Source organism: Mustela nivalis, assembly GCF_964662115.1.
Source record: "Mustela nivalis genome assembly, chromosome: 13".
NCBI classification, from domain to species: Eukaryota; Metazoa; Chordata; class Mammalia; order Carnivora; family Mustelidae; genus Mustela; species Mustela nivalis.
The window spans coordinates 4,124,427-4,149,266 of NC_139032.1; the positions used below are offsets into that span (position 1 = coordinate 4,124,427).

The 24,840-nt window shown below is 60.5% G+C and overlaps 2 protein-coding genes across 14 annotated transcripts in view; one reads left to right on the forward strand and one right to left on the reverse strand.

Annotated features, from left to right (window-relative positions):
- The window catches only part of WNK2 (WNK lysine deficient protein kinase 2), a 117,725-nt gene that overhangs the window by 76,137 nt on the left and 16,748 nt on the right, over positions 1 to 24,840 (reverse strand). For all 13 annotated transcript variants that reach the window (XM_082694254.1, XM_082694253.1, XM_082694261.1 and 10 more), the window contains 5 exons: positions 10,587 to 10,759; positions 10,264 to 10,484; positions 6,809 to 6,966; positions 4,579 to 4,667; positions 2,790 to 3,009 (listed from right to left, as the gene is read on the reverse strand). In XM_082694254.1, coding sequence (XP_082550380.1) covers positions 2,790 to 3,009; positions 4,579 to 4,667; positions 6,809 to 6,966; positions 10,264 to 10,484; positions 10,587 to 10,759 — 861 coding nt within the window. The remainder of the gene's footprint in view (positions 1 to 2,789; positions 3,010 to 4,578; positions 4,668 to 6,808; positions 6,967 to 10,263; positions 10,485 to 10,586; positions 10,760 to 24,840) is intronic.
- IPPK (inositol-pentakisphosphate 2-kinase) overlaps positions 1 to 24,840 on the forward strand; it is a 400,388-nt gene that overhangs the window by 54,415 nt on the left and 321,133 nt on the right. The gene's annotated exons all lie outside the window — the stretch shown is intronic.

Here is a 24,840-nt window from a genome sequence, read left to right on the forward strand (position 1 = left end):
GGTAACCAAAGACAATCGCCGTCCAGAGGAGCTCCTGCTACGAAGGTGTCACCACACATGAGAGGACCCCAGGCAGGCCGTGGGCAGCTCTCCCAGTTCTGACGGCTGAGACAGCTGAGCGAGAAGGTGGCTGTCTGTGGGCAGAGCCACAGGCCCACACCGGGTGGCATGGCATCGAGTCTGGATGTCCCCTCCAACGGTTCTTCGTCAAACGTTTTCAAATTTTATGTAAGTTCGTGACTGTTCAAAGTCTCTCCACCCCACAGGACAGAACGGCAGCCAGCCCTCCACCCGACTCGGGCACGGGCAGCAGCCATGCGAGCAGCGGCACGTGGCCGGGATGCAGGCGAGGGGCCGGGGCTGAGGTCAGTGCCGCCCGCCCGGCCCGGCCGGAGAGACCGCTGACGGGAGGCGCCCGCAGACACCCCCGCCGCTGCTTCTATTTTCTGCTCATGGCCCAGTTTTCCTTGCGTCTCGGTCCTCGCGGTCACCCCCCGGCGATCCTCTCGAAGGTGTTTCTTCTATTTTTTCCCAGACAGGGAGAGCTTAGCCCCATTCTCTGCCACACTGAAACGTCCACTACCCGGAGGCCATGAGGGCAGGAGGGCTGGCGCGTGGACATGGGGACGCTGGGCCGGGCCACGAGCCCCCCTCCCGGGGTCCTCGCCAGGTCAAAGCCAGCCCAGGTCCCCAGAGATGCCCCCCTTCTCTCAGCCCTGGCGGCACTCGATCGGTCCCCGGTGCCTGCCCAGGAGCCGCCTGCTGGGAGGTGGTTTCAGGTGAGGACACCGGTGCAGGGGTTCGCGGGGGCTGGGCCCCACGTCTGGAAGCAGCAGTGTGATCACGGGAAGCTGTCCGTAAGTGACCGCCCAGAGCGGCCGGGGGCACTGGGCCCTGAAATGCTGCCCAGGAGGGCACCTCGCACAGCGGCGGCCTAGAGAAGCCGGGGGGAGGGAGGGTCCGCCCCGAGGTGGGCAGGGGCTGGCCCCGCCAGCAGCCAGCGGCAAAGGCCACCCCAGCTGGAGCGCTCACACGGGGCCGAGACCCCGCAGCGGACACGGGCCGCCGTCAGCTCATCCCTGCTTCATCCTGGTCTGCGAGTGGAGGAGGGCCCGCGTCCTTCGGTCATCACCCCTCCAACACGCTGCCGTCTGCACGGAGTCTGCACTGCCTCGAGGGCGCTCCTCAGGGGACGGTGTCCTGAATGGCAACGGGGGAGGCACAGGTCCAGGGGGCACCACCAAGGACTCACGGACACTGCCCACTGAGTCCAGCCGAGAAGCCGGGAGACCGTGCAGAGGACGCGCGAGGCGGCAGGCCCAACACAGACGCAGGGCCCGTGGGGCCACCGTGTGGGGGAAGCCGTCGAGGCAGAGAAGGGAGGGGTCCCTCAGGAGGATGGGTGGTCCCAGTAAAGGTCCCAGGTCACGTGTGAGCACCTCCGCGTCCCACAGCTGAAGAGCGTGTCGAAGGAACCAAGAACCGATCCAGAGCTGGAGAAGATGCCCGGTCCGACAGGCCCAGGAGCCCCTCTATGCTGCGGTACCCTCGTGCCCACGCATTGCTGTGACACTTGACCCTGCTGGGCTCTCACCAGAATCCATCTCAGGCAGGAAGCCTCCCTGGGCACGTGGAGCAGGTGCGGGGCTCACGGACAGCCTGGAGCGCTGCTGCCACCCAGGCACCCTGAGGACTCCACACTGGCTCGGCCTCTGCAGCCCTCACGGCCGCCCCTGGGACCCACCTCCTCTCCTGCTGCCCCAGGGACAGAGCTAGCTCCAGGCCTGGTCCCCTGGTCCCAAGGGACTCAACCCTTTCTCCTGGCACACCGGCCTGCGTGTCACCCGGCTCGGGAATATTCAAGTGTTAACTTCCGCAGCCAGGACCACACGACCACAGCACTTAGGGGACAGCGCACCTGAGCCCCGTGGAGCTGTGTGTCCCGTTTCTGGGCCCCGGGATGTGACCGGCAGTGGGGAAGGTATGGATGGCTCCTGGCCACCAGCAGACATCCCGCTCACCACAGGGGCAGGACACAGGCCACCGTCCAGGGCAAGTGGACGCCCTTGCACACAGCTCCTGCTCTGCCAGCCCTGAGGCACGGCCCTCCGCAAGGTCCTGGGACCCTCACCCGCTGCGTCCCAGGTGCCGTCTGCCCACAGTGGCCAGCCCCGGCCCATGGCCCACACCTGCTATGGCCCAGCCAGCCTGTTCCCTCATCCCTGCAGGGGCCTGAGGACCGGCATGGTCGCCCGTCCCCCGTCCAGGGCCGCAGTCCACACCCCCCCCATTAGAACCTGCCGGGGCCAGGACGTCCAGCCGCACGGCAGCCGGCTCTGAGAGGTGGGCTCCATCCCGTGGGACGGCGCAGCCTCTCCCGCCACGGGCGTGGCTTCCCCTGCGCTCGCCTCCTACAGCGAAAACCAGCGTCTCCTTCCTTCCCTGAGCCTCCGTCCCGCCACGAGGCCGAACACCCGGCGCCCTGCGCCCGGACACAGCACCCTCAGCAGCAGAGCGAGAGCTCAAACCGAAGGCCCGCGTTCGCGCACAGCAAGACTCTGGCCGACCCAGGCCCTTCGCAACACGCCCAAGGGCACCCCACAGGGCCCCTCACTGCGCCCCCTCAGGGCGGGTGTGGCTTTTGTGCAGCAAGAGTCCCCCCGCCCCCCTCACCGTCCTTTATAGGCACACACACCCCACAACCGGAGTCCGCACACCCCACAACCGGAGTCCGCACACCCCTGCACGCGCGGACCCGCCACCCCCTCCACCAGCACGCGCCCCGTTACCATCTCCTGCGCCACACCATCAGGCGTCTCCTTCTCCAGGTCAAAGGTGAACTCTATGGCTCCGTTGTCCTTGGGCTTGCCCTTTAGTTTCTTGGGGTCCTCGACCCAGAGCCGCAGGGCGATGGCAGGCTTCCTGCCGTGGTCCTCCTCTGCCAGCTCCACCCTCACGCCGGTGTCCTCCGCGAAGAAGGCGTGGCTCAGCAAGTCCTTGATCTCGTACCTGAAGAGGGGCGACAGGACGGTGAGGGCACGGCAGCCGCTGAGGCCCCAGATGGAGTGTCCAGCTCCTTCTAGAAAGTTCTCCAAGTACCACTCAGCAGGCAACGCCGTCCTCAAGGGGAGCCCGCGACAGTTTACTCCCAGGCAGGAAGGAGAATTATCCCCGCACAGAGCCTACTGCACAGCACTGAAGGCTGCTGCTTTCTCTCGTTATAGAAAGTGAACCTCCCATCACCAGAAACTCGGGGAAGTGAAGTTTCCTGACCTGGCTCTGCACCAGGCAGACAGGCCTGCGAAGGTGCCACCGAGCTCCCAGGGGTCACAGGTGAGGCTGAACCCAGGAGCCCCGGGCGTCCTGGCTGCTGGGTGCCCTCATAGTGGCCACTCCTCATCCCTGAACAGGAGCTTGGTCCCAGGGCTGTCCTGGCCTGGCTCCCTCCCGGCGTCCTATCTGTCCCGACAGCCCCTCCCTGATGACTGCGGCCGTGACGGGGGGAGCCCAGGCCCGGTGGATGCTCGCCACACTTGTAAGGGGGAGCAGACGCAGGCCTGAGGGGACTCCTGGGGGACGGAGGTCGTGGCCCTGCCGGTCCTGGGCAGGAAGGTGATCTTGTGCGGTCTGCTCTTAGGGTTCTTTAGCTCTATGCGGTTCCTTTTCTACTTCTCCGAGGTGAGCGCTACTTCACGATTTCTAGCTATAAGACAAGGATAACCTCCAGAGGCAGGAGAGAGCCCGCGGATCAGAACGGGGCACCTGCGCGAGAGGGGACGGCCGCGGTGAGGACCGGGTCAGGACGGCCGTGTGGGCGCAGAGGGCGCACAAGGGGGCCAGGAAGACGGATGGAGCGAGAGGCGAGGCAGGGGTGGGGGCCGAGATGAGGGAGGGGCAGGGGAAGAGGAAAGTGGGAAGAGAGGAAGAGAGAAGGTGAGGTCGGAGTGTGCAGGGGGAGGGAGGAACGGGGGGGGGGGGGGGGGGGAGAGGAGGAGCAGGGAGAGGGAGGGGGGAGGGAAGAGGAGGAAGGGGGAGATGGGGGAGGGGAGGAGAGTCAGGTGAAGAGGTAGGGAGGAGGTTGCAAGGAGGAGGCAAAGACAGGAGGAGGGAGGAAGAGGGGGAGGAGGAGGGAGAGGAAGGGGAGGAGGAAGAGGGGGAGGAGGACAGAGGGGAGGACTTAGGGGTGAGGGCAGAAGGAGGGCGGAGGGCGGGGGGGGGGGGGAGGCTTCCTGGCTGACCGGCTGAGGTGGGGGCTGGTTCGGGGGCAGCTCAAGCTCAAGGGCTCGGACTTGTGCACTCTGGGGTCAGCAGTGGGTGCATGGGACTCACAGACCAGAGGTGACAGGAGGGGCAGTCCGAGGGCATGGGGGAGCCCCTGCTCCAGGCTGGGTGGGTGAGAAGCAGCTGGCCAAGCAGGAGGCTCCAGGATGGCCCCCAAAGCCAGGGATCGTGCTGCGGGCAGCAGAGGTGGGACCCCGGCTTGAAGCAGCCAGCGTCCGGGTCTCCTGCGAGCGTGCGCCGCGGCGGTGGTGACTTCAGCGTGAGCAACACCCAGACCCAGCGCCCCACCGGCCTCACCTTTCCTCCTTGTTTTTGCAGATGCACTCCCCAATAATCTCCTTGATTTCGGGATCGTGCACCTTCTCAAAGCTGGCAGGCTTGATGCCCTGTAAGACCAGAGGGGCAGAGTCACTGGCAGGCCAGGCCAGGACCTGGTTCAGCTGCACTAATTCAGGGGGGCGTGGGGGGGCAGTTAAGGCAGGAGGCAGGAGGGGTGCAAGCCGGCTGGGGAACACAGGCTCATGCTGAGGGAGGAGGGGCTGTCAGGAACAGCGGGCTGGGGGAAGAGCCCCACGCGGCCCCCGCCTGGCAGGAGCGTCCGCACACGTGGTGTGGTCACCGCTATTGGCCGAGGGCCCCAGGCACTCTGCCCCACTGCGGCCATGGGCAGGGCTGACGTCCAAGGCCTAGTGGCTCTGGGGTTTTTTTAAGTGTCTATGCCGTGGAGTTCTGCAGCTGGGCGGTTTTCGGGGGTACCCACACTGACCACAGACCTGGTGGGTGCTGGCAAGGTCGGCTGCAGCCCGGCCAGTAAAGCCCATGACACGGGGGAGCCGAACCCTGGGGTGTATCCCTGCAGGCGCAGGGGGTTGCTCAGGAGAAGCAGGGGTTGGACCAGGGGCAGGGGCTTGGGGGAGTGACAACGGATTCTTAAGCATCTGAAGCATACAGAGAGCCTTAACCATCCCATTCTTCAGTAAGACTCTGCCTTCAAAGTCTCATTCGGGCTGGCTTGTTTGGTTTTTTGAACACAGAGAACAGGACATGTGTGGTCTCCCACTGAGCTGGAGTGTAGGGTGGCCTCCAGCCCAGATGCAGGCCCAGGAGTGTAGGACCCCCAGGGGCTCCTGCTGCCCAGGAGGGGTGCTGTGCCCCAGACCCCAGGCCCGTAACCCATGGGGGTCGTGTTGGCCCACACGCAGCAGAGTCTGCAGTGACAGACTGGGACGCTGGGCTCCAGACGGGCTCCCCTTGGAGATGAGGAACCTGGACCGGGCCACAGAAGCCGAAGAAAGAGAGGTTTAATTACAACAGGAGGCAGGGCCAGGGTCCCAGCGGGAGGCAGGCGGCCTGAGAAACTGTAAGTATGGGCAAGTGTGGCCCACGCACACCTCAGAAAGGCCAAGGCCCCCAGAGCAGAAGACAGGAACAGCAGTGTGACAGGAACAAATGCTGTTTTGAAGGGGCTCGTGCCCCCCGACTCAGAAGCATGGAGTTGGGGTGCTGGGAGTGGGGATACCGAATCCTTGCAGGACCTGGGGTCAGGACAGATGCCAGGGCTGGACTGGTGTGGCTTTGTGTGCCGGGAGGGGCTGGCGGCCCCACAGGCGTTACTGCAAACCCTGCCGGTGGTCAGTGAACATGCCTCCCGTCTGGCTTCCTCGGGGAGCAAGGGTGGAGCCTGACCTTGCTTTGCCCATGGTGACATGGGTCCGCACGGGAGCCCTGCTGCCCAGGGCCTCAATAAGGGACCCAGGGTGGCTGAGGGGTACCCCAGTGGGAACCAGTCCCGTCTCCCACAGCCCCATCCACGTGGGCACCCAAGAAGAAGGGCTGGCAGGCTACTCCCCCGATACCCCTCCATGGCCTGAGAGGGAGGCCCTAGCCCCCGCGGGTGACCCCTGCCCCATGGAGGACCACTGCCCACAGCCAGCAAGCCCACCCTCTCCACCAGCATCAGCAGGGAACCAGGAGCTGCCCTCTGCGTCTCTGACAAGGCCCCGCCAACAGCCACCTTCCCCGCTCCTACCCTCAGCAGCACAGGAGGGGCTCAGATGAGTGCGTTAAAACTGAAGGAGAGAAATGACCTAAGCCCCGCAGGGAGTCAGGGTGGAAGTGGGGCGAGGGCAGGTGCCCTGGGCTGCCAAGGACCTCACTCCTCGTGCATCTCTGAAGAGAGGGGGGCACAGGGCCAGAGCGAGGCAGCCAGGACTCCGGGGTCGTGGGGCCTGATGCCCAGGAAAGCTACGGCCTCACCAGGCAGGACAGCCACAGAGGGAGGACGGGGTGACCTGCTTGCAGAGCTGAGGCCACCTGATTAAAGCTGACGATGGCATGAGCCCACACCAGACATGGGAAAGCCAGCAGCCCTGGGAGCGGCCCAGAGGAGGGGCCCCCCTCGGGACAGGCGGCCACGCTGCTGAGTTAGACAGCCTGGTTCCCCTCTGTGACAGCACCCTTCCCTGCCTCACGCGGTGCCGTGAGCGCTTCCCTAAGCATGGTCTCTCGTGGTTGCCAGTGGACTCACACAGGTGACCTTCCGGTAGATCTGGGCGGCGTTCTGGCACTCGGAGTAGGGGTACTCCGAGGTGGCCATCTCCAGCATGCACATCCCAAAGGCGTAGACATCCACAGACTCGTCGTAATGCTCCTCGTACATCTCGGGCGCCATAAACTCAGGGGTGCCTGTACCCAGGAGGAACAGGGCTCAGCGGCAGGGTCAGCGGCCACGGGGCCAGGGTCCCCTCCCCATGAGGCCCAGAACCTGCAGTTCTAAAGGACTGCCCTGCACACGGTTCCCGAAAACTCCCCCAGACCCTCCTGATTCCAGGTGGCAGCAGCACATAGCACAAGGAGCCCCCCCAGCTCCGAGCCCGTTACTCCCCAGGCCCCAGCCTGTGCTCCAAACACGGGAGGCGCTGCACGCGGGGGAGCGCACCCTCCTAGCCCCTGGACCAACCACCCGCAGCAAAGACTCGTGCTCCTCACCGAGCTACCTAAACTGCAAAAACCCAGAAGGCCCCAGGTGTCCCCAGACAGACACCACGGGGCGGTGTGTCAGCAGAGAAAGGAGCGTCAGGGGCCTGCAAGGTGTTCCCAGCACAGGCCATTCCAAAACGATGCTTCCTTGGAATTTTTCAACAGATGGAGTAAAACAAAGTCCTTGGCTGTTCGTGCACACTGACCTCCTCCCCACAGAACAGCGAGGACAGACCCATGAGGACACATCAGGGGGCTGGGATTCTGGCTGACTTTTCCTTTAGTTATGCTGCTCTGGATTGTTTTTTTTTTTTCTCCCCTGTGACAAGCTTCTGCTTTAAAAATCACAAAATCCTCTTATCAAAACAGGTCCAAACGATGCCTGTCCAGCCAAACACAAGGCAGAGGGGAACGTCAGACTGTCTCCGCCTTCTCTGTTTCCTCCACCTCAACGCTTTCCAAATGTTCCCGTTTCTTTAAAAGGCAGCCACAGAACAGCACAGACCGCGTTCACAAGCACGTGTAGGTCATCAGCCGTGTTCCCGGCTCTCTGGGACACAGAAAGGTCGCACAACGTTGCATCTTTTTCTCATGCCCCCATGATTTCCATTTAACGCCTATTATATGTTTAATAAAACAAGTCAACATTTTGAGTAAGAAAGAGCAAAACTGGGGATCTATCTTGATATGTGTATAAAGAATTCTAGGAGATTCTGGGGGTGCCTGGGTGGCTCAGTCCATCAAGCATCTGCCTTCGGCTCAGGTCATGATCTCAGGGTCCTGGGACTGAGTCCTATATCGGGCTCCCTCCTCAGCAGGGAGTCTGCTTCTCCCTTTGAGGCTCCTCCCTACTCATTCTCTCTCTCCCTCTCTCTCTCTCTCTCAAATAAATAAATAAAATCTTTAAAAAAGAAGAAGAAGAATCCTAGGAGATTCCAAGTCAGAAATAATGGGAACAGTGTGGGGAGAGAGCAGGAGTCCAAGGGACCTTGCAGTGGGACTAGTTCCATCTTTTGGGGGTTCTGAACCACATGACTGTGCAGACAATGTTTTGCACTTGGCTGTGTGCACCCACTGAGGGAAGCCAGCTGAGCCGCCCCATGGTCCCACACAGTCTGCCCTTCAGGGGGAGCAAGGGAGGTGGGGGTGAAGGGGAGGGGCCAGCTCCGAGCAGGGTGGGGACGCTCACATGTGCTTGGGCCACAGACACACCCTTTTTTTCTCTCTCCTTGCTCTGCAGCCACTTAAATCTGAGTGTTAAAAAAAGAACATGCGTGTGTTCACACAGCCACACACATGTGTGCCCAGGGTACCTCCCTGGTCCCCTGGCCCCACATTCCCAGTGCTTCCACCACCATGGCCACAAACACCTGCAGGCAGCACCAGCCTAGGACCTGGCCAACAGACACAGGGAGAGCGTAGTGACACCATCGGAGGTGGACGGCTCTCGGGAACCAACCCCAGAGGGGGCAGGTAACCCACAGCTGTGTGTGCACACGCCATCAAGGGGCTGGGGCCACAGGGCTTGTGACAATGACACCTTCACACCCAATCCGTACTCCCTTCCCATCGGCCAACACGAGCCCTCAGGCCTGGTGCCATAGGGCCTCCCCAGAGCAGGGAGAGATGTCCTCAGACACCACTGCCCAACGTCCAACATGGGCCACATCTCAAGTACAAACCCAAACATGGGCACAAACCCCCCCACCGGGAGCTGCACCCAAAAGCAGGTCCTTGGCAGCAATTGTCCCACAGAGCGGGGAGCCTGATTTACAGGCTTGGGAGACCCCCCAACCCGACCAAAAGCCCCCCCACTCAGTGGCTGGCCCTTCGCTGCCCAGGGCCCAGGGAGACATGCTAATTGCCTCCCCTTCTCTGCGTGTTTGGAGCTTCTGGGCCCCCCACCCCAGAGCTGGGCCCCCTTGCATTACGGCCAATGCAAGGCCTGGAAATGCCAGGCTTTCACATCACCCCATCAGACCACCCAGCATGTGTCTGGTACTCCGAGACCCCAGTTCCAAGATGGACTTCCACCAGCCAGAGAAGCCCCAGGCACCCGACCCCAAGGTCAGACCTACAGATCCTGCTCAGAAACTGCCGGCTGCTCAGAGGTGTGCTTCCTCCAGCCAGGAACCCCACCCCATCTCACTGAGAGACAAACCGAGGCCTAGGTTGGCCCACACCCCAGCACTCAACTTTCCAGAGCTTCCAGAGGGCCCTGTGGACCCCAGCGGCCACCCTGCCCCAGATGTCTTATTCCAAATCCACTAACCCCGCCAGAGAAGTTTCCAGATTCCCAGTGGTTCTATCTGCCACAAATAGGCCAAGTTCTGTCCCCAAATGTGCATTAAAACCAGGAGCTTGCAAAACCCTAAGATTACCCTCTTGTCCTGCTGTGCTCCCACACAGGGCTTCGAAGGACAGGGGAGCCTCTCCAGGTCCCCCCCAACCCCGGCCTATCCCATCAGGATTTCTGGAGCCACGTCCCAGAGCAGTCTGGCCCTGCAGCATGCTGGCGCTCCCCAGACATTTCAAACCCCAGTAAGGGCCACCCCGAAGCTCTTCCAAGCACTCCCTCTGCAAGGCCCTGGAGTGGCCGCAGCCAGCGCCCACCATCGGCAGGGACCCCAGCGCAGCGCCAGGGTCTGCGTAGCCGCTGTGAACAGGGCCACACCCACCAAGGCCACGGGGGCTTCTCAGAGGAGGACAAGAAACACAGAAAGACAAGCCTAGCAAACCGGCACCCACACCAGACCCCTCGGCCCTAGGGCCCCCAAGCTGGCCCTGGGCCCCACAACCCCCAGGAACCCCCCACAAGGGGCCTCAGGGTCCGGGGCACGAGACTCCTTTGCCCGTTCCACCTCACTGGACACCAACCCTGAGTCCCTCTGTCATCAAGGCCTCCTTCCCTCCGAGTGTCCGCAGCCTGCAGACCGCAGCGGCCTCAGCCCCAGAACCACACAGCCAGGGACCCCCCAGGCAGCACCCTGGGCCACGGCTTACCAATCACACTCTTGGCAAAGGACGCCCTCTTGAGCGTGGCCAAGCCCAAGTCGCCGATCTTCACGGAGCCGGTGGGACCCGTGATGAAGATGTTGTCGCACTTGAGGTCCCGGTGGATGATGGGGGGCGTCCTGGTGTGCAGGAACAGCAGCCCCTTCAGGATCTGCCGGCACCAGCTGCGGAGCACCTTGGGCTTCATCACCTTGAACCGCTTCAGATACCTGGGGGGGGGGGGGGGGGCGAGGGCGCTCCTGAGACCGGCCCTGGCCCGACGGAAAGCCCCGCGTCCCCGGGGTCCGGCCAGCGGGTGGGGGCGTGCTCACGTCTTCAGCGTCCCCGAGGTCATCAGCTCGGTCACCAGCACGATGCACCTCTTCCCCCTGGCGCTGGACTCCCAGAAGTCATAGAAGCGTACAATGTTGGGATGCTGCAGGCCCTTGAGCATCTCAGCCTCCTCTTTGAACCGCTGCCTCTCCAGCTTGGTGAGCTTCCGGTCCTGGAGAGACACATGGGCCCAGGGTCAGCCGCCGCCACTGTGGACGCTCTCCCCATAGTGGGGGCGGGGGGGCAGGTGGAAGCCCACCAGCCACCCCTGCGGCTCTGCAGGGGAGGATGCGGCAGAGGGAGGACCAGGAATCCAGTGGTCACTCTGCCGCGGCCTTCCACCCTTGACCCCGCATGAGCCCCTGCACCAGGACCTCAGCAGAAAGATCTCTGGCAGCCAGAGACAGCTCGAAAACCCACACAGCAGCACACACACGCCCCCTCCCTGAAAACATCTCCACGGCCTCGTGTCCTCGACACCCACTCTGATGCTGCCACAAGAGAGACATCAGTCCGATTCCAACTCACACGCAACTTCGAGGACATGTTCATGACCAGAGTGAATGCGAACCAGAAAACCAGGGGACCCGATGACAACCCAGGGTCCCTCCTGGGCCCGGCAATGTCGCAGGGCACAGCAGACACGCCTCCCGTAAGTTCACTCGGGACACACAGCACCACCACCTGGGTGCTGGGAGTCTCTGCGCAGTACCACCCATGTGGGGCTCCAGCCACAGCCCGCGAGGAAGACCACCAACACCCTCACCACGTTCGACCCCCATCGCCAGCGCTCCCCCGCCCCCATCTGCCACGGCCCAGCACTGCCCGTCCGGCCGCAGCCAGCAGCCTGGAGTGGTCCTTCCAGACGCCCTCCAGTGGGCTCTTACCGCACAGTACAAGAACAAACCCATGAGCTCTGTGGTTTCCACACCTCTGCGGGCTCCAGGGTGGCCGTCTCCCTTGACCTGCACCACGCACCAGCCCCCACAAACCCTTATCAGCCTCTTGCTGCACAAGAGGGGCCTGGCAGAGCAAGGAGATACCAGGAGAACCATAGCACAGCTGACCCCAAGAAAACACAGAATTCGGGGCCAGAGGCAACTTCAAAAAAATCTAGTTCATGTGCTCACGGGGATGGGGAGGCTGACACCCATTAGTTAAGAGCAGAATTCTACCTAAAAAGGAACAATCAAAGGGGCGCCTGGGTGGTTCGGTCATTAAGCGTCTGCCTTCGGCTCAGGTCATGATCCTGGGGTCCTGGGATCGAGCCCCACATCGGGCTCCCTGCTCAGCGGGAAGCCTGCTTCTCCCTCTCCCACTCCCCCTGCTTGTGTTTCCTCTCTCATAGTCTGTCAAAAAATTAAATAGAATCTTAAAAAAAAAAAAAAAGAACAATCAAGAAAGTGCTCTTGCAAATGAAGGCTCCAGTTTTAAAGTCAGTCTATAATCGCGTGAAACACTAGGTACAAAAACACCAACATTTAATCCAGTCACCGACATGGAAACATGCTTCACTCAGCAAAAATTATGGTTTATTTAAGAAGAGTCAAGCCACAGACTGGAAAAACTATTCTCAATAATGTATCTGACACGGGACTCCATCCCGAACACAGAACTCCCACGATCCCATTAAAAAAAAAAAAAAAAAAAAAAAAAAGGCATGAACAGGTCCGATGAAGACACGGCCAACAAGCGGGTGACAAGGTGCTGGCCATCCTCAGTCACTAGGAAAATGCCAGTTCCAGCCCGGAGCATTCCCTGATGCCCACCGGCAGGTCGAAGTAAGAGGAGGCTGGTTCCACACGCTGGGTGGCCGGGAGCGGCTGGGGCCTCGGACACACGGCCACTGGACGTGCAAGGGAGCGCCAGTGGGGTCCACCCCTGCTCCAGGCCCAACCTCTGCCCTCCGGGAACCCCTGCAGGACGGCACAGGGGTTCAGAGCAGGCCCAGAACAGCACCAGACACCAGGAAAAGCAGAGCGAGCAGGCGGCTGGGGCTCAGGAGGCTCCCCCCTGGGGCGGAGGTGCAGGCGCTGGGAGCGCGACCTCCGAATGCCCACCTGCCGTGACTTCCACACCAGCCACACGACATGGAACCACACGGCCCGTTCTCTCCCTCATGACAACCAAGGCTTCCTTCTGGGCACCCCCAGTCCAGCTGTCACTGCAAGCGTGCCCTCAAATTCCAGCACAACCCTGGGGAAGGGGGGCAAAGCTATGGGCAGGGCAGGGCCCAGCCTCGTGGGGGAGAGGAGAGGGCAGGGCACGGGGCACTCCCCCGCCCCGGCCCCCACCAACTCAGGACGCCTCACATGCAGCTTCTGCATCCCTCCGCAGAAGGGCGAGACTTCACTGGACTTTCAGAGAAGTCTGTGTTCTCAACGACACAACTAACAAGCCCCAAGCCCCGAGAGGGGAGGAGGGCAGCCCTCAGATGCCAAAGACTCAGCGGGAATGTGGTCGGACTTCCAGGTTGGTGCCTCTGGCCACTGGGCTGGGGGCTGGGCCTGGACGTGGGAGGCGGAGGGAGCAGGCCACATTTATATCCTAAGCCACCTAGCTATTTTTAGCTGTGTGACACGCTGCTTGATAATTTAAAAGGTCAGCTGGCATGTCCTCAGAGTGCTGCCCGGTGCCCCTCACAGAGCTGGCCCCGGTCCTGGTCACTGTGTGCTGAGGGCCGGTCAGCCCCATCAGACCAGCAACTCCACGGCGGGAGAGCCACTGTTGGTGGGATCGAGCCCTAACCGAGGCGCTGGAGGCCTGGAGTTCATGGACCAGGGCAGGAGGGAAGCCCCCAGTGCTGCGGGCATCAGGCTGTTCCTGCACGGGGGGGGGGGGGGGGGGGGGTGTCCAGTTCCCCCCACTAGACATGGAGGAGAGGTCGCTTACACCAGCTTCCCACCCACCAGCTGCCCCAGAGCAGCGGCAGCCAGTCAGCTAACGGAGAAGCCTTCTGGGGAGATGCTGTCTCCTCTCCTGCAGGACAAGGGCTGCGCTGGTTGGGGACGGCCACCTCTGAGCAGGGCAGGCAGCCAGGCCTGACCAGCCTCTCCCACACAGCCCGGGGGTCAGAAGCTCTGCCCACACAGAGGCGACAGGGGAAGTCCCCTGCCTCTGGGGCTTCTGCAGTCCTCTCCTCAGCCAGGCAAAGCCCAACCAGGCCTATGAGGAGCGGAGCTGTCCGGTGACGCCGCACTCAGGCAGGTGCAGGCGGGATCCACACACAGGGCAGAGAGGGGGCGCGGGCAGCCGGAAGACGGTGCCCAGAATCAGCAAAGCCAGAGTCCTGGGGCCACTAACTGGCATGTGTCCTCTCTCCAGCCCATCTGGTTATAAATCAAAGTGAAAGAAAGCCTCCAGGGCCGCTGTTGAGAGCTGCCCCATGTCAGCGCATTGGCCCAGCACGGGGCTCCAGGGATGCTGACCCAGGAGGACGGTCTCTGTGATCCCTAGCCGCACCCCCCCCCCCCGTGCGAGGGCCTCTCTCACGCCTGGAGGCCGTGTGGCAGGCTCCGCATCTGCGCTGCTGTGTTCCCCAGCAGAGGCAGGGAGGTGGTGTGAGGTCTGGGGCGTCCCTGGGGTGGTGACCACATGGAGAGGGCACCGGCGTATGCCTCACTCAGTCACCAGATGGTCACTGAGGCTATGGGTGTGCAGGAAGGACTGGGGGGGGGGGTGGCATGTACATACAGTCACTGAAAACCAGGGTGAAGGTCAGGTCCCCAAGGCCAGGGGAAACTCAGTCAGGGGAGTAGATAGTCGCAGCCACGCAGGCCGCTGTGGTTTCCGTCGGCACAGGGTCGGAGGCCACCCAGACCGCGGCGACCACAGGCAGATGCTGGGCCCTGCCTGGTGGGGAGCGCAGCTCGGTGGGGCCATCCTGACCCTCCCGGAGCTGAGCTCCACCCCCACCGCACACACTCTTCCCGCTGTGACCTGCTCCGTGTCTCATGCTGGCAGAGGTTTTAAAAATAAACTCACTTTTCTAAACACAAGAACCCTCCTCGACCTCAGCCTAAACAATGAAGTCTGTAGAACACCCCCGCCCCCGCGGGCGGACACACAGACATAGCCAGAGGGGTTCCTCAGCCGGGTCCTCTCTCGAGGACCCCAAGCATCGAGGAGGCGTCCTTATGCAGCTCGGATAAGGGTCCCCGCCCCTCCCCGATGGGCAGTGCCAGCAGCTGGTCAGGTGCTCCCTACTCCCCAGGGGCTAGGAAAACGGGGGTGCCCTCAGAGCGGGCAGAGACCCAAACTGTCCCCACAAGTCCAGAGATCATAAAGGCCATCCCTGCCCGCATTTGGGGAACATTCTGAAACAGCTCCATGGCCCTTTTGCAAACACGTGGACAAAAGTGCCTTTAGTGGAGGCGTGGGTTGACGCTCCCACCCCCACAGATCTGAGGTACCGCAGCGCTCCCGGGAGTCTTCCTGATGACCCGCCCTCACATCGCCTCCCTAAAATGATGCAGCCCCGAATTTCGGGTTCTTCATTTCCCATGGTTGTGGGCTCTGAGGGCCACGCTTCTGGAGTGAGTTACTGTACAGGACACGGAGCCCAGTTGACCACACGGACAACAGCAGGGGGAACTGAACCTCCTACAAGCCAAGAGAGCCCTGCTCCATCACCAGCCATCAGCAGGGGGGACCCTAACTGGCTAGATGGAGGCTGTGGCCTCGGGCTCAGGTCGCTGGGCAGAGGGGGCAGGGAGCCACTTATAGCCACGTCAAAGGGCAGTCCTGCCAGGCCAGCTGGCAGCCCTAGGACAGCCTCCGCCAGTTCCATGGACACACCGTGGGCTGTGTCACCCTGCCCACAGTGGCCCCACCCCAGATCCTCACTGGGGCCTAGTGTGACTTCTCTCCTGGGCCGGGCTGGCCCTGAGTGGTCCACCCCTGCCCACCGTCACGGAGCCCCTCCCTCTGCCCGAGGGGACAGTCAGCCTTAGAGAGAAGTAACCTGAGGCCCAGCCAGGACCTGCACTGACCACATCGCATTTCTGGTTTTTAGGAAGGGCCAGCCCCACCCTGGGCTGCTTCCCCGCAGGGACACCTCATGACAGATGTGGCCACACCATGGTCACAATCAGCCGAGATGAACACCCTTACCAAGGACATACCTGTGGGGATGGAGGGGGTGGGCAGGATACTTGATACTCCTCCACCTCAAGGCCTGCTGGGCCAGAGCCCATCCCCCTGCACAGGGTCCAATGGCTGCGGGACACCAGAGTAGCAGTGAAGCATAAGGTCATTGCAACAACCTGCTGAAAGTTGTGGACCCTCCCCAGAAAGCAGACCCTCTGCCTGGCAAGCCTCTAACCCCAGGAACCCACAGAACTGCAGCTCTGGCTACTCAGGCATGGGGGGGGCTGACACCTCCTAGCGCAGAAGGCAGCATCTGGCCACTCGCTCTAATGCCCTCCCCTAGAAAGAAGCTGGTAGGACCTCGCTCCTCTTTCTAGCCTGAGTGATTCCAACAAACCTAAGATGGCCCCAGAGGCCAGGAAGCAGGGGCTTCAGCCACCAATGGCCTCAGGCCAGTGTCTGCTCAGTGGACATGCTCCCAAGCCTGAACATCTACAGCGTTCCTCCAGGCTGGGTGCTGCCCCAGGGGGCTGGGCAGGAGGTGGGTGTCCCTCCAGGCTGGGCAGTGCCCCGGGGGGTGGGGTAGTGGGTGGGGTGTCCCTACGGGCTGGGCAATGCCCCGGGGGCCGGGCAGGGGGTGGGGGGCACCCTGCCAGACAGACCCACTGTGTGTGATCCACAGAGGCTGAGGGAAGTCGGGGGTGAGAAAAGGCCCCACAGGTGTGCACAGACTCCTTGGTTCCTCCCAAATTGACAGCAAGAGCCTTACTGCCAGAATCAAGGTAAGACAGTAGGCGCTCACTGCACACACACCTGAAAGGAGTCGCCAGCTCTGGGTGTGACTCCAGTGGAGAGACAGGAGTCGCCACATTCAGCCCAGGACAATAGCCATAAGCCATTTGTGGCTGTGAGGGCTTGACGAGCAGCTCGAAACACAGAGGTCATCTAAGTGTAAGATACCTATACACCAACTTTCTAAGACATAGTCATTTTTTTATAATTATTTAAACCTCATTAATATTCTTATATTTTCCATGAAAAAAAGAGTATTTTGGATGTACTGAACAGAAGAAAAACATTATTAAGATAATTCCACCTGCTCATTTTACACATTCAATGTGCCCATTACTGCACGCATTACACATGTAGCATGCATTACACATATAGCACGTATTACACATGTAGCTCACATTCCATGTCTAGAAGACGGCACTGCCCTCCTGTACGCACCAGGCTGCAGACCAGGAGCCAAGCCATGGGGCAGAGCATCCAAAGTCTGACAGGCAAGACTCCAGCTTTCAGTCTACTTTCTCCAGAGGCTCAGAAGCTAGGGGAATGGATAAAACAGAACGGAGCACTGCTCATGAAGGCTGTGCTCAATTCCAGACAGGATTAACATGACCCGCCCCTATCTACTGCAGTATCCACTGGGAACAAAAGTAAATCTTCTCTAGAGGAAAACAAAATCGCCCACAACTTCAAATATCTCCATAAGCTTTAAATATACCAGTCAAAAATGGCCAGGCCAACTAGGAGCTGAGACCAAATGACAGAAAATCAACAGGGGGAAAAAAAAAAACAATAGCAACAAACCCCCAAAGGGTCCAAATATTGTAGGTATCAGACAGACATTAACACTTCTGTGATTAGTGGACTCAAGAAGACAGACAGCCGAGAGAGTGAGAGTGAGAGTGAGAGTGAGAGAGAGAGAGAGAGAGAGAGAGAGAGAAATCAGGAAACAGACTCTTAATTATAGAGAACAGACTGCTGGTACCAGAGGGGAGTTGGGTGGAAGGTGAGGAAAACAGGTGATGGGGATGAAGGATGGCATTTGCTATGACGAGCAATGGGTGTCATATGGAAGCACTGAATCACTATATTGTACACCTGAAATTAATATAACACTGATGTTAACTGGAATTATAACATTTAAAACCATAAAAAATTAAAATTTGGTAAAGAAGGAAGATAGATAACCAAAATTCACCAGAACTAAAATCCATGAAATAAGAAACAAAAGAAATCTAGAACTAAGAAATTAAATAGGGAACCCAATACATAACCTAGCAGCAAAAAGACACAGCTGAAGATGGGATCAGCAAACTGGAAGATAAGACCATAGAACATAAGTAGTCTGGAACATGGAAGCACAAACATGTGGAAAATACAGGAAAGAGGATAGAAAGCTCATAGAACACAGCGAAGAGTTCCAACCTACAGGTAAACAGGATTCCAGAAGAGGGCATAAAGATGAGACAGAAGCAACATGCATAAAACAATACTCCAAAGTTTTCCAAAATTGAAGCAAAACCTCCAGACATACATTCAAGCAGTGCTATAAGCCACGAGCAAATTAAATGCAAAAAAACAAACCACACTAGGTACACTACAGCAAAATAAAAATCAGGGGCGCCTGGATGGCTCAGTTGGTTAAGCAACTGCCTTCGGCTCAGGTTATGATCCCGGAGTCCTCGGATCGAGTCCCACATTAGGCTCTCAGCTCCATGGGGAGTCTGTTTCTCCCTCTGACCTCCCCTCTCATGCTGTCTCTCTCTCTCTTAAAATCTTTTAAAAAATAAATAAATGAATGAATAAATAAATAAAAATCAAACACACAAAAGAAATCTTAGAAGCAACATTACAAAAGGCAGGCAGGAGGCAGGGGTGGGTAGACCGAGTTGAGTGTTCTAAGACCCTTACATGCCCAGGGTGTGGGAGATGTCAAGGATGTATCATTATCTCTGGCGGAACCAATAAAACTTACAGGGAAATGCACGACAAACTTCCTGAAGGCAAATTCACAGCCCTAATAATGGTACGTCCAGCTACAGGATGGATTCATCACGCCACACCTCAGCTGCTCCATGTCCCACTGTGTACATACACAAGGATGCAGTGAGATAATGACCAAAACTTACAAATTCCCAGTGACATCAAGTAAAATAAAATGGCAGGTGAAATCAGCTTTTGGCCACCATCCTACTGTGTACCATCCTCCATCCTGCCCTCCCTTGGTCATCTACCCTGCAGCCCAGGTGTCCTGGGTATGGCCACAAAGAAGCACAACCATCCCATCACTCTGATGACCTTTGGGAAGATAACATGTGTCCCTCCCAAAATCAAAATGGAATTCCAAATCCAACAGGAAGCCAGTGCTCAGTGGGCTCCCTTCCTGTGGTGGGCTCCCTCCCCGGGTAATGGTCAAGCCATGTCCCCAGTCACCTGAGTGCTGCACCTGGCACCCCAGGGGACTCTCTGCTCCCACCTCCCACAGGTGGGAACAACCCTGACAGCAGGTTGTAAAAACTGGAGGTCTGACACCCTGAGCAGAGGTCAGGAAGTCCCTCCTTGACGCTCATACCCTGGCGGGTAGGGAGATGCCACTTCAGGCAAATATTTACCAACAGCCCTGGCCAGGCCCAGAAAGGTATCCTTGGGCAAGACCTCTGCCCTCAAGTCTCCACCCTGATGCTGTCCAGTTCAGAGAGATCAGAGCGGCTCACCACCAGCAGGTTGGCCGCAGCTGCAGCCCCAGCCAACCGCTTCCGCTGCTTCCCGTTCCTTGGCTACAGGCTACTATGGGGGCCTGAGTGCCGAGTCCTGGGGGTCAGTGTTAGGAGGGCCTGGCTGAAACGGCACAGTCAGGGATAAGCAGGCGTCTGTCCAGCAGACTGATGAGGGTAGGGACAGCCTCTCTGGACACAGCCCTGCTGGGGGGCACCCTCTTGCATTGTGACCCCACCACACACCAACGGGATCACTATGCTACCTATGGCCAAACTCCTCATTTCCCAGGCTGCCTTTGCCAAAACCCAGAACAGTCCAGGAAGAAAGGGAATGAATCTTGTAGCTGCTCCAGGGCCCAGGCAGCGCCAACAAGCCGAGCAAGCAGAAGAGCAAGGAAGCAAATGAGCTAATGATGTTAAGTGCCTCCATGCCCCCACCTCGGCATCCCAGAGCCCTCTGGCCCTGCCCAAGAGTAGGGCCTGCCTCCCCACACTCCCTGTGGGGCTGCCCAGGGCTATGGCCCTGAGACCCGACCCGTGCGATCCTGGGACCGTGGTGGTGCCGCAGCAGACAGCCAACCGATCTCCGAGCAGAGTGCACGTGCTCCAGACTGGGAGACTTGCAGGGACCCAGGGTTCGGGCACACACAGTGTGGTGAGTTCCCGAAGCTCACCCTCCTGCTCCCCATCCGTAGGGCAGCTCTGTACAAAGCAGGGTTCGCTCACAGGCCAACCACAGCAGATGCCCCCCCGTGCCCAGCACTGCCAGTCCCCAGCAGAGGCCCTAGCAGCCTATGGCCCTGGCCTCCCCAGCCCCAGCCCACCTTGCTCACCCCTGAGCCTCCCACATACCCCATGGCCATCCCCAGATCCACAGGCAGTGGCATCAAAGCCTAGCAGTGGTGGTGCTGATTAACGAGGAAAGGTGGGGATCCACTCCCCGAGACCCAGTCAGCCACGCCCCACAGGGCCTGCCCATCCGACTCGCAGGTCAGGGTCCCCCTCCCCCAACGTGGCACAGCCCCCTCCCTGCACTGGCATTGAGAAAAGTGCCAGCCTCGCTCATTGGCATCCTTGAATGTCCTTTGTCCATGTGGACACAGGTAGGGCCCCTGTGCCATGGGCACCCAAGACTCCCCAGGTCGGGGCTGGGGCTCAGGCTGCATGTGACCTGTACCAACCAGGCCATCGGCTTCCTTCCTGAGGCTGCGCTGTGCTCACGGCCTCCTGTTCTCGGGTCACCGTCATTGCGGTATGCAGCGTGCATCCTGGATCCAAGAAGAAGCCCGGGGGAGGCGTCCTGCATCGGGCCCTGGGCAGTGACAGCCCCAGAGCTCCCACCACGCTCCCTAACCAGAGAGGCAGTGCCCACCCAAAGCTACACAGCCCGAAGCTGGTTTTGTTCCCTCGGTCAGGCACAGCTCTCTCCCCGCTGAGCTGTGCCTCCCCAAAAATGCCACAATCCACAGATCCCGGCGCCTCTGAGCACCCGACCACAGGGGTGTGGAGGTCGGCGCACACACAGGACGCGGGCACAGCAGGCCGCCCGTGGCAGCACCGGTGCTCCTACAAAACCCATCTCCTCCACTGCTTTCGGAACCGTGGCTCGGGAGGCTGCAAAGACGGCGTTACAAGAGCCCCACGTGCCCGGAAGGCCGCAGCACTCAGCAGGGACTCTCACCCTCGCCCCCGCAGGGAAGTCGTCCAAAACCTCGATGCCTGGGCGTGTGGCCGCAATTCTTCACTGCGTGGCTATTTATAGCCTAAGAACTAGCCAGAGGGATGCGGGGAGTGGGAAGCGGGGAGCCAGGAGCCGGGCGGAGCTCGGGTGAAAAGCACCAGGCTGGGCCAGGCTGGGATTTAACAAAACTCCCACGTGCAGACCAAAGGATGAATGAGAAGGGCCGCCTTCAGGAGGCAAGCGTGGGAGCTCCGCTTCCTCTTCCCCGCGTCCCGATTCTCTGTGATCACGATGATGCTAGGCGGCCACATCCCTGGGCTGGGCTACTTTCCTCCCCGAGGGGACGGCACCATGGTGCAGACTTCCCCAAGCGCCCCCTCCCGTGTCTGTTCCCTAGATGGTTTCAGAGCTGGCCTCCCTGGAGCACAATTCCTAATTCTGTAAAACCCACAAGCCCTGAACGCCTCCTCCTGCTGGGCTCTGGCTCAAGGACACACGTGGACAGCACCTACTGTGTGCCGAGCGGCGGCAGACAGAGCCCTGTGGGGTGGCAGCCAAGGTCCCATCTACCCTCCAGCCTGCACTTGGGTATTCAAGCAAGACTGAGTGTCTGGGAAGAAGACTAACCTACGAGGCGCGGCCAGTGATAGTGAGACTGAGGAGGCTGGACGGTGGCTCTCTTCCTGGCCCATTTGGGGTTTCCATGATGACAAGGCAGAAATAACCCTACTGGGTCTCAGCAAGCTTCCAGCTCCACCGGCCTTGCCTCTGATCTGGACACACCAGGCCTGGCCCCAGGGCCCCTGCAAGCTGCCCTCACCCCCACTGGGCAGATGCAGAGATGGGAGGTCAGGGAGCGGCTCAGCATAGCCAGCAGCCCGCCTCCACCGTGCATTCCCCAAGGAAGCCTGGGAGAGGGCATCTCAAGCTTCTGAGGGGCTGGCAGCTGCATGCCCCGCTGGGCCTGCTCCCCAGGGCCTCTGCTTCCTGAGGACACTAAGTCCTCCACGGGCTATCCTCAGCACCCCTCAAGCACAGACCCGCCCCCCCCAGGCCCGCCACCCCCATCCTCCTGGTGCCCTGGTTAAGGACACATGGGAATGCACCCCCCAGCCACCACGCCCATGTATGCAGGGGCGGGCAGGCAGGCCGATGCCCCCGAGTCTCCTGGAAGTCCCACTGGCAGTGCCTCAGCGAGGGGTGCCAAATGCAGAGGTCACCTGTGCTCCCGGCCACCAGGACCAGGGTGAGTGGGGGCAGCCCTGACCGCCCCCCAAGAAACAAGAGGGCCCATGTGATAAGGAAGACACAGACTCCAGACATCATGCCATTCGTGTGGGCCTGGCAGGGGCAGGAAGACGGCTCAGAAGGAGACACCAGGACGACCCTGGTGGCCTCGGTGGCCTTATTTGTACAAAGGGCCCTGGACAAAGCATGGGAACGCACCACGTGAGGTCCCCAAAGGGTCTGCACTGTGGCTTGTGCCAAAAAGCAAGTCAGAGCTCCCAGTGATCTCTTCTTATGGCCACGAGCTCAGCCCTGAGGCTGATCCACACCGTGAGCTCCAGGCTCCTCCAGAGTCACCTCCCAGAGCCCCCGTCTAGCCTGGGCACCCATAGAAGTGCTGTCCCGGACCCCGTCTACACAGCCACGGGCAGCCCTCAGACCTCCCTGGAAAGGGCCCCAGCTCTGTCTGTGCGGCGCTCACTCAAAGAGTAAAAGTCAACACCAAAGATAAAATAAAATCTCTCCGCAGTGCCAAAAATACCTCCCCGCGGGATGAGGGAGCAGGCGCCAGCTTCCACAGCAGCAACTGTTGCTATGGATACAGGGCTCCAGCTGGGGGGGGGGGGGGACAGGGATGACAGGGGACAGAAATGGGGAGGGAGGCAGAGATGGGGAGGGGAGAGAGATGAGGGAGGGGGACAGAGGTGGAGGCAGGAGAGAGGCTGGTCAGTGGTGAGGAGGAAGGTACCGGCAGAATGCCAGGCAGCCTTGGCCCTCAGGCCTGGCCATGGAAAGCTGGTCTGCAATCCAGACTTCAGGGAGGGCGTGTTAAACCAGAAATAGTATTTGCCCCAGAAAGCAAGGCAGTACAGAGATCTTCCACAAACATGTGTGCTTATCTGACCTGAACACAACAGGTCCCCCAGACAACCTTGATCCCTAACACCGGCTGCCGATTCCCTCCAGCATGTGTGTGGCTCTGTGACCGGTGGACAGAGGCACGAGCAACCCCCCTCCATGAGCCAAGCCTGGGGCAGGAGCCTTGGGGCTCAGAGGCTGAGTCGTCCCAGAGCCCCCTGGGCTGCAGCCTGGGGCCAGTCACCACTGCCCAGAGGTTCCACCCCCTGGCACTTGGGCCCCAGTGCCAGGCTCTCTCCAGAGACCTCTCTGCCCTACAAAAGCTGCCTGGTCCCAGGCCTTTCTTCATCACCAGGACCCCCACCGCCACCACCCCGTCCCCAGGAGGGAGGAGCCAAGAGGCCGCCTGCAGGGACGAGTTCCCAGAGAGGGACTGCGGCTACCCGCTGCCCCCACAGCTCTTGGCACCTCACACCCAGCAGTCACCTTGCCCCTAAACCATTTTCATATTACCATACCAACCAGGCCAGGGGGTTAAGACACCCCCCTCTCCCGCACGCAGGCCGCCTACCCTGGGAGGCACCGCCCCCAGACTCCAGCGCCACTCTGCTCTCAGTGAGCCTCACCTCGGCCCCCTGTTGTCCGGCCAGGGTGCTCCGGGGGGCACGCTGTCCACCGGGAGGCAGGATGTCTTCCTGTCCCTGCCTCAGCGAACAGGTGCCACAGCTGCAACAGCACACCGAGCCTCTTCAGTTCTGGGCCCAGAAGCAAGGAGGAAGCCTCCCAGCCAAGTCAAGGAGCTACACACATAGGGCCACTTCCTGCCGGGCACCTCGGCGAACCCATGCCTTGTCCACATTGTAGAGACCACCTCGCACATCCTCCTGTCGGAAGGACCCAGGGTGACACCAGGCCTCCCTAGATAAGCCAGGATCATACCCCATCTCAGGATCCTTAAGGCAACCACATCCATAGGTTGGGGCCCAGGGCCCACCGTCCAGCTTCCTACGTGTCTCTCCCAACTGCCTGATCCTGGGGTCTGGAGCCCCCCACGGGGTCAGACTGCTGACCCCCTCCATAGCCTGAGGAAGCCCCCCATGGGGTCAGACTGCCAAACCCCCCACAGCCTCCAGGCAGCAGGTCAGACTGCACACACGGTCAGACTGCGGCGCCTCCACAACCCGGGGCAGCAGGGGCTCTCGACTGAGCCCCCCATGAAGTCAGACTGCCAACTCCCGCCCCCAGCCCTGGGCTCCAACCTGCCCTCACCACAGCGCAGCAGAGGCCTCACGGCGGGGCTCTGTGCTGCCGCCAGGACCCCCCGCAAAGGCGCTCCAGGGCGGTGGAGGGCGTCTCCAGCATGACAGCCTTCGTGGGCCTCAGAGTCCTCAAGACCCCAAGGATAAGCCGGCCTCCCTGGGCTGTGGTCAGTGCTCCACAAGCGGAGGGAAGCAGGTCAGCGGCTCCTGTGAGCTCTCAGAAAAATGCCACAGTGGTCATTCCAACCATTAATAATTATACTCAGAGATCAAGGTCTTTGAAAACCCCCATGATACGACCTCTGCCCAACTACACTATCCCAACCCCTCCCACAGTACTTTCCTCCCCCAAGGAGAGCAGTGGGAGCAGAAACCCTCCCCGGGAAGGCCATGGGACACCTGCCTGTACGCGTCGGCAGTTCCCCTCCCCCGCCCCACCCAGCAGGGCTGGGGCTGGGCCGCCAGGACCCTGGGCATCTGCTCCCAGCCAGCAGCTCCCCAGTCTGCATTCCCGTGGAAGCACCCCCAGGGCAGACAGTCCTCACCCGCAGAACGCCCACCCGAGAAGACACAGGTATGCCCCTAGGCCAGGGCCGGGCGTCTTCAGGGCACACCCAGCAGCCAGCAAGAAGAG